Source organism: Oncorhynchus keta, chromosome 3, assembly GCF_023373465.1.
Source record: "Oncorhynchus keta strain PuntledgeMale-10-30-2019 chromosome 3, Oket_V2, whole genome shotgun sequence".
NCBI classification, from domain to species: Eukaryota; Metazoa; Chordata; class Actinopteri; order Salmoniformes; family Salmonidae; genus Oncorhynchus; species Oncorhynchus keta.
The window spans coordinates 14,504,798-14,520,935 of NC_068423.1; the positions used below are offsets into that span (position 1 = coordinate 14,504,798).

General features: G+C 43.3%; 1 protein-coding gene across 1 annotated transcript; it reads left to right on the forward strand.

Annotated features, from left to right (window-relative positions):
• Nucleotides 1-3,655: 3,655 nt before the first annotated feature.
• LOC118367308 (general transcription factor II-I repeat domain-containing protein 2-like) lies at nucleotides 3,656-7,129 on the forward strand. Its single transcript, XM_052490616.1, has 2 exons — nucleotides 3,656-5,661; nucleotides 5,842-7,129. The coding sequence occupies exon 1, from the start codon at nucleotides 4,730-4,732 to the stop codon at nucleotides 5,642-5,644; it is 915 nt and encodes a 304-aa protein (XP_052346576.1). The 5' UTR covers nucleotides 3,656-4,729; the 3' UTR covers nucleotides 5,645-5,661; nucleotides 5,842-7,129.
• The last annotated feature ends 9,009 nt before the right edge of the window (nucleotides 7,130-16,138 follow it).

The window sequence follows — 16,138 nt, forward strand, 5'->3', positions numbered from 1 at the left end:
TGACAAATGGCTACGACATATGATGTGGTTAGCTGATAGTTAAAATACCTATCCAGGCGTTGTAAGATCTGTTAGGCGTCAGCAACGTCAAAGTATCGGAACCGCCCATTAACTGTCATATTTTTCTCTCAAAGTTGGAGAACCTGTAGCACTGACTTCTCAGCAAGGAACTACATCAATATAATACATTATTGTTAAATGTATTTGTCAATACTGTAACTAACCAAGCGTTGATAAAACCGTACCAAATTGGTACAGGAATAACACAGATAGAACAAAGGGACACGTTTCACCACATGTATAAATCAGAAGCATCAGTTTGGGATGTCCATTCCCCTCCAAATATAGTGAGGAGAGGAAGCCCAGTGACTGGCAGTGGGAGAGTTTGGAGTGAGATGGAACTGGGACGACATTCTACAGATTTAATGTGTTATGACTTTTTAACCTCTGTCATATTGTGGATTCAGAGCTATCTATCTAATAGAAAACAGAAGGTTTTATTTTATGGAAGCTTATCTAATGTTAAACATGTCAAGTGTGGTGTATCGCAGGACAGCTATCTTGGCCTTCTACTCTTTTCTATTTACCAATGACCTGCCACTGGCATTAAACAAGCCTGTGTGTCAAGGTATGCTGATGATTCAACCCTATACGTGCCAGCAACCACATATTTAGATCAAGTTTATTATTCCACCAGGGGGAAATTCATTGGGTAATGTGCTCAACAAGACAGGACATAAACCATGAAAACACAGAAACTACACAACAGAATCCAATCAAAGTGCCACAGCTACACACTTAAAGTGAACGTGCATTATGGTGTATACTCAAGGGACCAACAGACTATGTATTATACAGCCTAATGGCTGTTGAAATAAAAGAGTCCCCATATCTATCTGTTTTAATTGTCTTTTGAAGAAGTCTCTTTCCCCTTGTTCGGCTGCTGCTGTGACTGAGTTTTGAGTGCAGGGGATGAGTACTGTCCTGTAAAATGCTTTTAAGTTTTAGGAGGATGAGTTTTGTGTACATGTTGGTGGCTGATTCTTGATCTATACAAATTATCCTTCCAGTCGTCTTAATCGAGAGCTGAAGCTTGACTTGGTCTTGCACTCGCATGTTTCCAAACACGCATATCAGACCAAAGGACAGCACACTCTGCAGGACAGATTTATAGAACATTTGTAAGATGTGGCGGTCGACATTAAAAAAATAATTCTCTGTTGCAGTTTCTTTATCTTTGCAAAGGCACAATCATTGAATTTCAGTTTATTGTCTATTTAGATTACCAGTACTTATATGTGGTCACTCTAATGACTGATTCCCTATTGATCTTTGTAGGGGTTAGTGGTGTTGTTCCTTCTGAAATCCATTTCCATCTCTTTTGTTTTCTCAGCGTTTATTTCAAGAAAGTTATCTACCACTGGATGAATTTGACAATTTCTATGTCAAAACCTTGAAGAGAGACTTGGTCTGGGTGGAGCAAATCCACAACAGCTGTGTCATCTGCATACTAAAAATGTGTGGGCTGCGTCAAAGGCTTGACAATCATTTGTATACAGTGTGTACAATATCGGTAAAGGACCCAACCTTGAGGGGCTCCCTTATTCACCAATCTAGATGTAGAGATTGTGGAGTTAAACTTCACTTGTTGAGTACAGTTCGCAAGGTAACGATTAATCCACTTGATCAGTAAAGCGTTGACACCCAAATTTACCAGTTTATCCACTAGTAGGTGTGGATGGATGATCTTAAACGCGCTACTGAAGTCAATCAATACAATTTTCACTAGGCTATTTGCCTTTTCTAAATGTTCGTAGATATTGTTCTGCATCACCAGTATCGCATCATCAACACCTCTGGAGGCACAGTAGGCAAATTGGTTTGAGTGTAATTGGGATGAAAGACAGCAAGTGAAATCACTACAACCCTTAACAAAGTTTTGCAGTCAGTTTTAGAATGGGTTGCCAGTAATAAACTGGTCCTGAACATCTCTAAAACTAAGAGCATTTTATTTGGTACAAATAATTCCCTAAATTCGAGACCTCCGCTGAATCTGGTGTGGCTGTTGACCCAGTTTAGGAGACTAAATTACTTGGTGTTACCTGAGAAGCTGTCATTGTCAAAACATATTGATTCAATGGTTGTAAAGATGTGGAGAGGTCTGTCCGTGATAAAGAGATGTTCTGCTTTTTTGACACCACACTGCACAAAGCAAGTCCTGCAGGTTCTAGTTTTATCTTATCTTAATTATTATCCAGTCATATGGTCAAGAGCTGCAAAGAAGGACCTAGTAAAGTTGCAGCTGGCCCAGAACAGAGTGGCATGTTTTGCTCTTCATTGTAATCAGAGGGTTAATATCAATAATATGCATGCCAGTCTCTCTTGGCTAAGAGTTGAGGAAAGACTGACTACTGTATCCCTTCTTGTATTTCTAAGAAACATGAATGTTTTGGAAATTCCAAATTGTTTACTTACACACAGCACTGACACACACATTTATGGAAATGTACAGTATTATACAGAGCCATGATTTCACGGAACTCCCTTCCATATCATATAGCGCAAGTGAACAGCAAAACTGGTTTCAAAAAACAGATAAAGCAACACCTCATGGCACAAGGCATCTCCCCAATGTGTCCTACTTTTTGTGTGTATTTTTGTACTGACAATGTATGTGTAACTGATAGATGCAATCACACACACTACATGTTAATGTTTTAAAATGTATGTAAATTGTAATGGGGATCATAAAAATCTAATCCAAAAAGATCTAATTGAAGAAAAGCCCAATATCAATACAGTTTTTACTTCCCACAACTATAATCTGTTATGAACATAGTGCACTAAGTTATGTAGACATGACCCTTTGTCAAAGTTTCTGAAAATGGCATTATTTACCAGGAGCCAGCAGCATACAACCCTGCATACCACTACTGGCTTGCTTGGAAGCTAAGCAGGGTTGGTCCTGGTCAGTTCCTGGATGGGTGACCAGATGCTGCTGGAAGTGGTGTTGGAGGGCCAGTAGGAGGCACTCTTTCCTCTGGTATAAAAAAAAAATATCCCAATGCCCCATGGCAGTGATTGGGGACACTGCCCTGTGTTGTGTGCTGTCGTTCAGATAGGAAGTTAAACGGGTGTCCTGACTCTCTGAGGTCATTAAAGATCCAATGGCACTTATCGTAAGAGTAGGGGTGTTAACCCCGGTGTTCTGGCTAAATTCCCAATCTGGCCCTTAAACCATCCCGGTCACCTAATAATCCCCAGTTTACAATTGGCTCATTCATCCCCCTCCTTTCATCTGTAACTATTCCCCAGGTTATTGCTGCAAATGACAATGTGTTCTCAGTCAATTTACCTGGTAAAATAATGGATAAATAAAAAATCTAATAAAAAGGAGCACAAGGGTGAAATGAGCTATTGTGCACATCACAGAGAAGGTGTTCCTTAACGGAAAAATAAATGCTAGAATGTGCCAATAGGATCTCGCTTGGCTCTTCCCACCTCCTTGCTTTTCTGCCCACTATGCTTCATTTGCTCCCATTGAAAACAAAATAGATGAACTATTTTGGGTTAGTTATGTGACAATCTTTCAAAACAGGGCTAAAATGAAGATGACCTGGAACGCGCCCAATCTTTGCCTACAGCTGATTTCTGACCAATCACTGGTTAGGTGTATGGTTCGCTACTTCCGTTTCCGCTCCGCTATCGAAGCCCTCTCCCTTTACGGATACGGCCCTCTGAACAATACCAGAGACCCTATCGATTTTTTTTTCCTATTTGGCCTCCAGAAAAAAAATCCTAGGCCCGGCCCTGTCAAAGAGAGAACGGAATAATGGCGAAAAGGTTAGGTAAGAGAAAAATTGATTCAGAATGCAGGGTATTTAACCTGCAGTGGACAAACGATTATTTTTTTGTTCAATGCAAAGAAAAGGCTGTGTGTCTCATCTGTCAAGAGACGGTGGCGGTATTCAACGAATACAATCTTCGCCGACACTATGAATCCCGTCACAAAGACAAGTACGATAGCTTGCAAGGCCAAATACGAGCAGACAAACTCTCAAAGCTAAAAAGTGGACTACTATCTCAGCAGAATACATTTGTACGCCAAGCTCAGCTGAACCAGGCATCCGTTCGGGCCAGCTTTCGGGTTGCTAAACTGATAGCAAGAAGCGGTAAACCTTTCACTGACGGAGAGTTTGTTAAGAAATGTATGGATGCTGTCGCGGAGGAGGTGTGTCCCGAGAAGAAAGATGCATTTAATGCCGTAAGTCTGTCGGCGAGTACAATCACCAGACGCGTTGAAGAAATCGGGAGTAATGTATATGCCCAGCTGCAGCAGAAGACGAAAGAATTTGACTTTTTTCATTAGCACTGGATGAGAGCACGGACGTGCAAGACACAGCGCAACTGCTCATTTTTATTCGTGGAGTTAGCGCAAACTTTGAGATATGCGAGGAGCTGGCAGCCCTCCAAAGTCTCAAAGGGACTACAACGGGAGAGGATATTTTTGACAAAGTGTGCCAAACCATGGAGAAGTTGGACCTGGACTGGTCAAAGCTAGCTAGCATCACGACTGACGGGGCTCCTAGCATGGTGGGCGAAACTCGCGGTCTAATAGGACGCATGAACCGGGAGTTGGAAAAAAAGGGGTCTCACCGCCCCGCTACGAGTCCACTGCCTAATTCACCAGCAAGCACTGTGCTGCAAAGTGTTGACGTGGGATTCTGTAATGAAGGTTGTGGTGTCGTGCATAAACTTCATCAGAGCAAAGGGACTTAAACACAGGCAGTTCCAAGAATTCCTGTCTGAACTGGAGTCTACGCACGGAGATGTGCTGTACTACACAGAGGTCCGATGGCTGAGCCGGGGCAGAGTTTTGAGGCGTTTTTACGAGCTGCTACCCGAAATTAACGCATTTCTTCATTTAAAAGACAAAACGGTCCCAGAGCTGATCGACCCAGAATGGAAATGGCACCTCGCATTTTTAACAGACGTGACAGAAATACTTAACAGCCTTAACTTGCAGCTACAAGGCGAGGGGAAACTCATTTGCGACATGTATTCACACATAAAAGCATTTGAGGTGAAATTAGCGCTGCTTTTGGAACAAGTGAAAAAGCGCAACTTCGTCCATCTTCCTGCTACCCAAAACCTGTCGACAGAGAACCCAGCGGTCCCGTTCCCAGCTGAAAAGTGCGTGGAAGCACTGGAAATGCTGAAGGCGGAGTTCGGTGTGCGATTCAGTGAACTACATGTTCATGCAAAAGAAATCCGTCTTTTTCAGAACCCCTTTGTTGCCGACATTGATGAAGCCCAGCCTTCATATCAGTTTGAGTTGGCTGAGTTACAGAACTGTGATGTTCTGAAAGACTCATTCAAGCCCAACAGTCTCATTGACTTCTATGCCGCCCTCCCAAACGACACATATCCAAACATCAAAAAACACGCAATGAAAATGTCCACAGTTTTTGGCAGCACGTATATCTGCGAGAAAACCTTTTCTCGCATGAAACTGCTGAAAACCCCGATGAGATCAAGATTGACAGATGAACATTTGCATCAGTGCTTGAGACTGGCTGTAACTAGAATGGAACCTGATATTCAACTTCTCACCAGCCAGATGCAGGCCCACAGTTCACACTGATGAACATACATAGATAGGTAAGCTCACTTTTCTGACTTGAATGAGTCATTCTGAGCATAAACAAATATAATCATAATAAAATCTACTGGGATAAAATCCATCTTTACAACCATACTGGTAGTGAAATGTATTGTGCTGTGTAGGTGCTGTATCACTTAGTTCAGTTTCTCAACCTGCTTCTTTTGTGGTTTTCACAGGGAAGTTAATGAGAGAGAGAGCTGCAAACAGCGGTGTCTACAAGCCTACTGGAACCTACAAAAGGATTATAAGGAAGGAACACAAGAACTTTAAGAGACTGCTCATATGTGTCAGAGAGATTCTGCTCTGACAACTGAGCTGAACTTTTATCTGTTAAGATTGTGCATGGCACGACAGAAAGTTAATGTTCCATGGCTTTTTTTTTCTATGAAGAACCAAGAGAGAGTTATTTAGTTATTATTTATTTCCTGTTTTTTCTGTGAAGAACTCAGAGAGGGTTATTTAGTTATTATTTATTTCATTAATAGTGTTATTATTTGTTTCCTGACTTTTTTTCTGTAAAGAACCTGGAAAGGGTTATTTGGTTATGTGTGGCTTTCTGGAAAACAATACATTTTTTAAGCTCCCCTACGATCGTCACACTTTTTCTGTTACAAACTGACACCGGCCCCCCATCAGAGAAGGGAAAAGTTATGTGGCCCTCACAGGAAAAAGTTTGGGGACCCCTGCTTTACAGGCAGAAAGAGAATCGAGAACACCCAAAATAGTTTTAAAAAGCTTCTAACAGCTCGCATTTAAATAAAATAAACCACTGAGCGTAACGTGTGTGTGTTGAGGCAGGCGGAGTTTGCAATAATTTGTTACGAATTCAGGTGATGAGTAAACGCACCTGTCTAGCCACAGTAGCTAGCTGGCTAGGTACAGTAGCTAGCTGGCTAGGTACAGTAGCTAGCTGCCAGCACATAGACGTGACCCTTTGCCACATTTTCTTTAAATGGCGTTGTTTACAAGGAGTGCAAGGGCACTTCACAGAGAAGGCATTCCCTAGCGGAAATATACATGCTAGAATGCGCCAATAGGATCTCGTTAGCTCATGCTTGGCTCTGGCCACCTCCTTGCTTGTTCTGCCCACCATGCTTTATTTTAATTTGCTTTCATTGAAAACGACATAGATTAACTATTTGGGGTTATTTATTTACTTTGTGATAATCTGTCGTGACAGGGTTAAATTAAGCTGACCTGGAACGCGCCCATTCTTCGCCTACAGCTGATTTCCGTTTCTGCTCCGCTATTGAAGCCCTTCCCCCGTGCCGGCCAGAAAGAGAACCTAAAACACCCAAAATAGTTTTACAAAGCTTCAAACAGCTGTTTAAACCGAGAACCCCCAACACACAATGTCATGGTTTAATTATCACTAGTCTCTGATGTAACCCATACACATTAATCGAAGAATGGAGGTAGTTTTGTGGCAACGAAAATAAAGAGTTAAATAATAAACCACACCTATTTATTGCTATTTGGTATTTTATTAGGACCACGGTAGCTGTTGCAAAAGCAGCAGGAACTCTTCCTGGGATCCACACAAAACATGAAACATGACATAATACAGAACATATAGACAAGAACAGCTCAAGGACAGAACTACATGCATTTTTTCAAAGGCACACATAGCCTCCATATAAATACATACACACAAACTGGTGAAAAAAGTAACCAATTGTCATACTTGAGTAAAAGTGGAGATACCATAATAGAAAATTACTCAAGTAAAAGTGAAAGTCACTCAGTAAAATACTACTTGAGTAAAAGTCTAAAAGTATTTGGTTTTAAATATAATTTGAAATATAATAAATGTAATTGCAAAAATATACGTAAGTAGTAGTGGTTAGAGCGTTGGGCCAGTAACCGAAAGGTTGCTGGATTGAATCCTGGAACTGACAAGGTAAACATCTGTCGTTCAGCCACTGAACAAGACTGTTAACCCACTGTTCTCCTGTCATTGTAAATAAGAACTTGTTCTTAAACTGACTTGCCTAGTTAAATAAAGGTTACGTTTAAAAAATGTTAAAGTATAAATCATTTAAAATTCTTAATATTAAGCAAACCATTTTCTTGCCAGGGGCACACTTCAACACTCAAACATCATTTATAAAAGAAAGCATTTATGTTTAGTGACTCCGCCAGATTAGAGGCAGTAGGGAATGACCAGGCATGTTGTTTTGACAAGTGTGTGAATCGGACCATTTGAGTACTTTTGGGTGTCGGGAAAATGTAAAAAGTACATTATTTTCTTTAGGTATGTAGTGAAGTAAAAGTAAACGTTGTGAAAAATATAAACAGTTGAAGTACAGATACCCCAAAAAACGACTTAAGTAGTACTTTACACCACTGCACACAAACTATCTAGGTCAATTAGGGGAGAGGTGCTGTGCCATGAGGTGTTGCTTTATCTGGTTTTTGAAACAGGTTTGCTGTTTATTTGAGGAATATGAGATGGAACGGAGTTCCATGCAACAATAGCTCTATATAATACTGTACGCTTTCTTGAATTTGGGGACTGTGAAAAGACCCCTGGTGGCATGTCTGGTGGGGTAAGTGTGTGTGTCAGAGCTGTGTGTGAGTTTACTATGCAAACAATTTGGGATTTTCAATACATGAATATTTCTTATAAAAAGAACAAGTGATGTAGTTAGTCTCTCCTCAACTCTTAGCCAAGAGAGACTGGCATACATAGTATTTATATCAGCCATCTGATTACAATGAAGAGCAAGACATGCCGCTCTGTTCTGGGCCAGCTGAAGCTTAACTAGGTCTTTCCTTGCAGCACTCGGCCAGACCTGGACTAAAGCATCCGCCAACTCCTGGACAGTCTGTGGTGCAACGTGGCGTTGGTGGATGGAGCGAGATATGATGTCCCAGATGTGCTCAATTGGATTCAGGTCTGGGGAACGGGCAGGCCAGTCCATAGCATCAATGCCTTCCTCTTGCAGGAACTGCTGACACACTCCAGCCACATGAGGTCTAGCATTGTCTTGCATTAGGAGGAACCCAGGGCCAACCGCACCAGCATATGGTCTCACAAGGTGTCTGAGGATCTCATCTCGGTACCTAATGGCAGTCAGGCTACCTCTGGCGAGCACATGGAGGGCTGTGCGGCCCCTCAAAAAAATGCCACCCCACACCATGACTGACCCACCACCAAACCGGTCATGCTGGAGGATGTTGCAGGCAGCAGAACGTTCTCCACGGCGTCTCCAGACTCTGTCACGTCTGTCACATGTGCTCAGTTTGAACCTGCTTTCATCTGTGAAGAGCACAGGGCGCCAGTGGCGAATTTGCCGATCTTGGTGTTCTCTGGCAAATGCCAAACGTCCTGCACGGTGTTGGGCTGTAAGCACAACCCCCACCTGTGGACGTCGGGCCCTCATACCACCCTCATGGAGTCTGTTTCTGACCATTTGAGCAGACACATGCACATTTGTGGCCTGCTGGAGGTCATTTTGCAGGGCTCTGGCAGTGCTCCTCCTGCTCCTCCTTGCACAACGACAGAGGTAGCGGCCCTGCTGCTGGGTTGTTGCCCTCCTACGACCTCCTCCACATCTCCTGATGTACTGGCCTGTCTCCTGGTAGCACCTCCATGCTCTGGACACTATGCTGACAGACACAGCAAACCTTCTTGCCACAGCTCGCATTGATGTGCCATCCTGGATGAGCTGCACTACCTGAGCCACTGAGCCACAAGTGGAAAACCATACTACAGGCTGATCCAACTTTGATGTAAGGTCCTTAAAACAAGTCAAAATGAGGCTCAGTAGTGTGTGTGGCCTCCACGTGTCTGTATGACCTCCCTACAACGCCTGGGCATGCTCCTGATGAGGTGGCGGATGGTCTCCTGAGGGATCTCCTCCCAGACCTGGACTAAAGCATCCGCCAACTCCTGGACAGTCTGTGGTGCAACGTGGCGTTGGTGAATGGAACGAGACATGATGTCCCAGATGTGCTCAATTGGATTCAGGTCTGGGGAACGGGCAAGCCAGTCCATAGCATCAATGCCTTCCTCTTGCAGGAACTGCTGACACACTCCAGCCACATGAGGTGCACTACCTGAGCCACTTGTGTGGGTTGTAGACTCCGTCTCATACTACCACTAGAGTGAAAGCACCGCCAGCATTCAAAAGTGACCAAACATCAGCCAGGAAGCATAGGAACTGAGAAATGGTCTGTGGTCACCACCTGCAGAACCACTCCCTTATTGGGGGTGTCTTGCTAATTGTCTATAATTTCCACCTGTTGTCCAACCATTTGCATAACAGCATGTGAAATGTATTGTCAATCAGTGTTGCTTCTTAAGTGGACAGTTTGATTTCACAGAAATGTGATTGACTTGGAGTTACATTGTGTTGTTTAAGTGTTCCCTTTATTTGTTTGAGCAGTGTATATCCTAGATATAAGACAGACACTTTAAAACCTTTTTCATTTTGACTGTCTTTTTTTCTCCATTTATGAATGTGTTATTCAATGCGTTTCTATGGGCTAAATTGAAATATTATCCCAAAAAATGTATATACCTAAAGGAGTCCTACAATTCAAAATCAAATAGCTAAATGATCCAACCATCTTAAAATAATTTCATATGTGAGCTACACTCTAAAAACTAGGGGTTCAACTGGAGTTCTTCTAAGATCCTCAAAGATCCCAGAAGAACCTTAGGGTTCTTGACAATGAAAAACAGCCCCAAAAGGTTCTTCAAACAACTTCTTAGGAGGTGGGGTTCATCGAGGAACCCCCATTGTTAATGGAGTTCACAATTTTCGGCAAGGCCCCCCTTCTTTCTTGGAATTGCAAGGCCTGGCACACTTCAGAATCATTTTGGTAGCTCATGTTGACCAGTAGTGTGTGTCACAAAGTTTTTGACTCAAAATTGAGGAAATTAGAAGAGGGGAGGATTTCGGCAAGGCTATTTTCTTGCCTGCTGAACCCCCCTTCTATCTTGGAATTGCAAGTCCTGGCACACTTCAGAATAGTTTTTGGTGACCTATCATGCCCTCTGATGTGTGCCACAGGAGATATTAGACTCTAATCACAAAAGGAAGTAGTTATTTCAGCAAAAATCGTTTTCAGAGCCCTCTACTGTTCTCTCTACCCATTCCTCAATCCTCCATTCCATTGTGCCATTCCACCATTCCTCTTATGGCTTTTCCTACATTTTTAAAAACTTTTTCTGATTTAGCTTTTAAGAATGTAGGTACATTAGTAATAATAACAATAATATTAACAGTAATAAATCCAAAAATGTGTACTCTGGGCGAAAAAGAAAGTTCAAATATATAAGTCAACATGAGTGCATATCCATAATCACAGAAAATGGTTATAATAATAGAAACAAAATAAGAAAAAAAATGCATAATAATATAACAAACAAAACTATGACTGAATGTGCCTACATGAAGAATCCCCTCCCCAATAGGTCCCATCGCCCTCAATAGGACACCCCCATCATCATCCTCGCAGTGGCCGACCACGTGTAACAACACCTGCACAGGATCGGTACATCCGAACATCACACCTGCGGGACAGGTACAGGATGTCAACAATAACTGCCCGAGTTACACCAGGAACGCACAATCCCTCCATCAGTGCTCAGACTGTCCGCAATAGGCTGAGAGAGGCTGGACTGAGGGCTTGCAGGCCTGTTGTAAGGCAGGTCCTCACTAGACATCACCAGCAACAATGTCGCCTATGGGCACAAACCTACCGTCGCTGGACCAGACAGGACTGGCAAAAAGTGATGGTCGGATTTGTGTTTATCGTCGAAAGACTGAGCGTTACACCGAGGCCTGTACTCTGGAGCGGGATCGATTTGGAGGTGGAGGGTCCATCATGGTCTGTGGCGGTGTGTCACAGCATCATCGGACTGAGCTTGTTGTCATTGCAGGCAATCTCAACGCTGTGTGTTACAGGGAAGACATCCTCCTCCCTCATGTGGTACCCTTCCTGCAGGCTCATCCTGACATGACCCTCCAGCATGTCAATGCCACCAGCCATACTTCTCGTGTGCGTGATTTCCTGCAAGACAGGAATGTCAGTGTTCTGCCATGGACTGCGAAGAGCCCGGATCTCAATCGCATTGAGCACATCTGGGACCTGTTGGATCAGAGGGTGAGGGCTAAGGCCATTCCCCCCAGAAATGTCCGGGAACTTGCAGGTGCCTTGATGGAAGAGTGGGGTAACATCTGACAGCAAGAACTGGCAAATCTGGTGCAGTCCATGAGGAGAAGATGCACTGCAGTACTTAATGCAGCTGGTAGCCACATCAGATACCGACTGTTACTTTTGATTTTGACCCCCCAGGGACACATTATTCCATTTCGGTTAGTCACATGTCTGTGGAACTTGTTCCGCCTATGTCTCAGTTGTTGAATATTGTGTTCATACAAATATTTACACATGTTAAGTTTGCTGAAAATAAACGCAGTTTATTTTTTTTGCCTTAGTTTGCCTTAGTTTTTTGCCTTAGTTTTGCCTTAGTTTATGTTCAGATCATTCCTGAGAGAGAAGGGGTGTAGTATCTCCAGGTGGGCATGTGGTACCCTTCCTCACCCATGCCAACAAGATGTTAATTCTTGTGGGGTCTTTGCCTTGAAAGTAAGTATGAGAGTATAAGTAATGTACAATTAACCTACTGAAATTATACTGACTAAAAGGCAAAACAGAACTGTCAAATTATATAGCTGTGTCGTTGTATACCTGCGAATTAGAATCTTAAGCGTAACATCATTTTGTTGGGGAAAACTGAAATGCCCATCAAATTTTTTTTATGTTCTGAAGGAGGAGTCGATAGTCTTTTCAAATACGGACAAAGATGTTAACATCATGAGAGAAGAAATAGCAATCACTCTCCTCCAAAACACTGGTATATTCAACTTCTAATTTAATATAATTGTAGATTTTAAAAAAAACATTTATATGGCTCTTTCAAGGTTATCTTTGATCCAACTTCTGATTAGATGGCCACTAAAACACATTTATTTAAATAATTATGCTACAAGAAACCTATACTATTCCCTAGTTCCCTGTTTGCTGAGAAAAATATATGTAAAGATATTGACTATGTGACATTATGTTTTGCTGGATGACCTGAGCCAACTGTGCCACTTCTGTGGGGAGGTGGACAGTAATGAGGGTAATTGCTTGTTCACTTCTAAAGGAATTTTTAGGAGTACGAATTTGTATAAGCAGTAATATTTCTAGAGGTAGGATCATCCGCATTGTCTGATAATGAAATAATTGTAATTCAAGAAAATGTATTTAATGTTTTAAATATATTAAACATTTTCATCATACATTTCAGGTTGGTTGTGACCGCTGCCCACGATGGTTCCACCAGTCCTGTATGAAAACCATCCCATCAATAGAGGATTATTATCATGACACTGTCACATTCTGACCTTAGTTACTTTGTTATGTCTTTATGGTCAGGGTGTGAGTTGGGGTGGGTAGTCTGTTGTTTTTTCTATGTTGTGGTTTTGTGTTTGACCTGGTATGGTTCTCAATCAGAGGCAGGTGTTGTTCGTTGTCTCTGATTGAGAGTCATACTTAGGCAGCCTTTTCCCACCTGTGTTTTGTGGGTGATTGTTTTCTGTTTAGGTTGTTTCCCTGACAGAACTGTGCGCTTTCGTTTTCTCCGTTTGTCATTTTGTTTGAGTGGTTTTTTTTTGTGAACATTAAATATGAACAATTTCCACGCTGCGCTTTGGTCCTCACCTTCTTCCACCGACAGTCGTTACAGAATCACCCACCAACCAAGGATCAAGCAGTGTGGTATTGGGCAGCAGCACCTCTGGACTCATGGACATGGGAGGAGATTTTGGATGGAAAAGGACCCTGGGCACAGGCTGTGGAATATCGCCGCCCAAAGGCAGAGCTGGAGGCAGCGAAAGCTGAGTGGCGGCGACATGAGGAGGCAGCACGGCAGCGCGACAGGCACGAGAGGCAGCCCCCAAATTCTTTTGGGGGGAGGCACATGGGAAGTGTGGCAGAGTCAGGTTGGAGACCTGAACCCACTCCTCGTGCTTACCGGAGGAAGCGCAGTACTGGTCAGGCACCGTGTTATGAGGTCAAGCGCACGGTGTCACCAGTACGCGCTTATAGCCCGGTGCCCTAAGTGCCAAGCGAGAGTGGGCATCCAGCCCGGGCGTGTTGTGCCGGCCCAGCGTGTTTGGTCTCCAGTACGCCGTTTCGGCCCAGGGTATCCTGCGCCGGCGCTGCGTGCTGTGCCTCCGGTGCGCTGGGAGGGTGCAGTGCGTCCTATGCCTGCCCTCCACCCGTGCCGGGCGAATGTGGGTATTAAGCCTAAGGGAGAGGTGCGAGTGGTATGCACCAGATCTCCAGTGCTCACTCACAGCCCGGTTCAACCTGTGCCTGCACTCTGGATGGTCCGGGCTAAAATGGTGATCCAGCCGGGAGGAGTGGTGCCAAGGCTGCGCACCAGGGCTCCAGTGCTCCACCACAGCCCGGTCCATCCGGTGCCTCCTCCAAGCACCAGACCTCCTGTAGGTCTCTTCAGCCTGGTGGGTCCTATGGCAGCCCCACGCACCAGGCTGTCTCTCCGTCTCCTCCCTCCAGGTTCGTCCGTCTGTCCTGAGCTGCCAGAGCCGCCCATCTGTCCTGAGCTGCCAGAGCTGCCCATCTGGCAGGAGCTGCCAGAGCCGCCCGTCACTCAGGAGCCGCCTTTCACTCCGGTGCTGCCTGGAATCACCCTTCTCTCCGGAGCTTCCGGAATCGCCCTTCACTCCCCTATAGGTTCAGGTTTTGCAGCCGGAGTCCGCACCTTTGGGGGGTACTGTCACGTTCTGACCTTAGTTCCTTTTTTATGTCTTTGTTTTAGTATGGTCAGGGCGTGAGTTGGGGTGGGTAGTCTATGTTCTTTTTTCTATGTTGTGGTTTTGTGTTTGGCCTGGTATGGTTCTCAATCAGAGGCAAGTGTCGTTTGTTGTCTCTGATTGAGAGTCATACTTAGGTAGCCTTTTCCCACCTGTGTTTTGTGGGTGATTGTTTTCTCAGTTTGTCATTTTGTTTGAGTGTTTTTTTTTGTGTGAACATTAAAAATGAACAATTTCCACGCTGCGCTTTGGTCCACACCTTCTTCCACCGACAGTCGTAACAGACACAAGGCGAGACCCAGACGCAGACACAGGAGGCAGATGGTTGGAGGCTTACAATGTTTATTCATCCAAAAAGGGGTAGGCCAGTTCAGAGTCCAAAAGGTACCAAAGGGCAGGCAGATTCAAGGTCAGGGCAGGCAGGATGATCAGGCAGGAAAGTAGTCCAGAGTCAGGCAGGGGTCAGAACCAGGAGAACTAGCAAAAGAGAATAGAAAAGGAGTATGGGGAAAACCACGCTGGTTGACTTGACTAACATACAAGACGAAGTGGCACAGAGAGACAGGAAACACAGGGATAAATACAGTGGGGAAAATAAGTGACACCTGGAGGGGGTGAAGACAATCACAGGGACAGGTGAAACAGATCAGGGCGTGACAATTATATCTGCGTTGCCTGTCAGTACTAGGTTAGGTAAGCTTGAGTTCCAGGCGACGGCATCACCTGGAAAACTTTCCATAAAAAGTGGACTAAATGTTCAGCTTTCCAATATATGTTTATGTTATTTATTGTATTTTTTTATTTGATTTATTGTCATTTTATATCTTATTATGCAAATATCTGAATTTGTATTTCTTATTTAATGTTTGTTAACAAACTGAACTTTCTGTGATGTTTTTCTGTTATTGTGTGATGATATTTGTATATTATCATTATTTTCTGAAACATTACAAACAAATTCTAAAAAATATGTTTGTTTCTTTATTAGGGATAGCCCCCTTTTTAAAATGTTCACCTAAATGACATACCCAAATCCAACTGCCTGTAGTTCAGACCCTTAAGCAAGGATATGCATATTATTGGTACCATTTAAAAGGAAACACTTTGAAGTTTGTGTAAATATGAATTGAATGTAGGAGAATATAACACAATAGATCTGGTCGAAGAAAATACAATGAAGAAACCAACCAGTGTTTTTTACCACCATCTTTGTTAAAGCCATCACTCTGGTAGGTTAAATGCAGCATTAGAAGTGTACATTTAACCTACATAGCAGTCAATACAAACTGAAATCTATTAGCATACAAATGTGTGCAAATTATCTTTTCAGATATTCTCAGAAATTAATAAAGTCCATGAAATGAATATAGACAAGGGTTCTTCTAATAACTTTTAGGGGTTCCCTGCACAGTTTCAATTTCACCTTTAAAGGATACCCCCAGGAACCTTAACTTTTTAGAGTGTAGAACCTCCTCACTGCTTAAACTTTCAGAGGTTAAACTGTGCCCGTGTGAAAACATTAGCAGCTTTTTTTGATCAAGAAAGGGCACGTAATAAGTGATCCTGCAAGTAGGGACAGTTTCATCAGCTACCTCATATAAGCACATGAGGGGGAGGAGTTTCTGTGATTTAG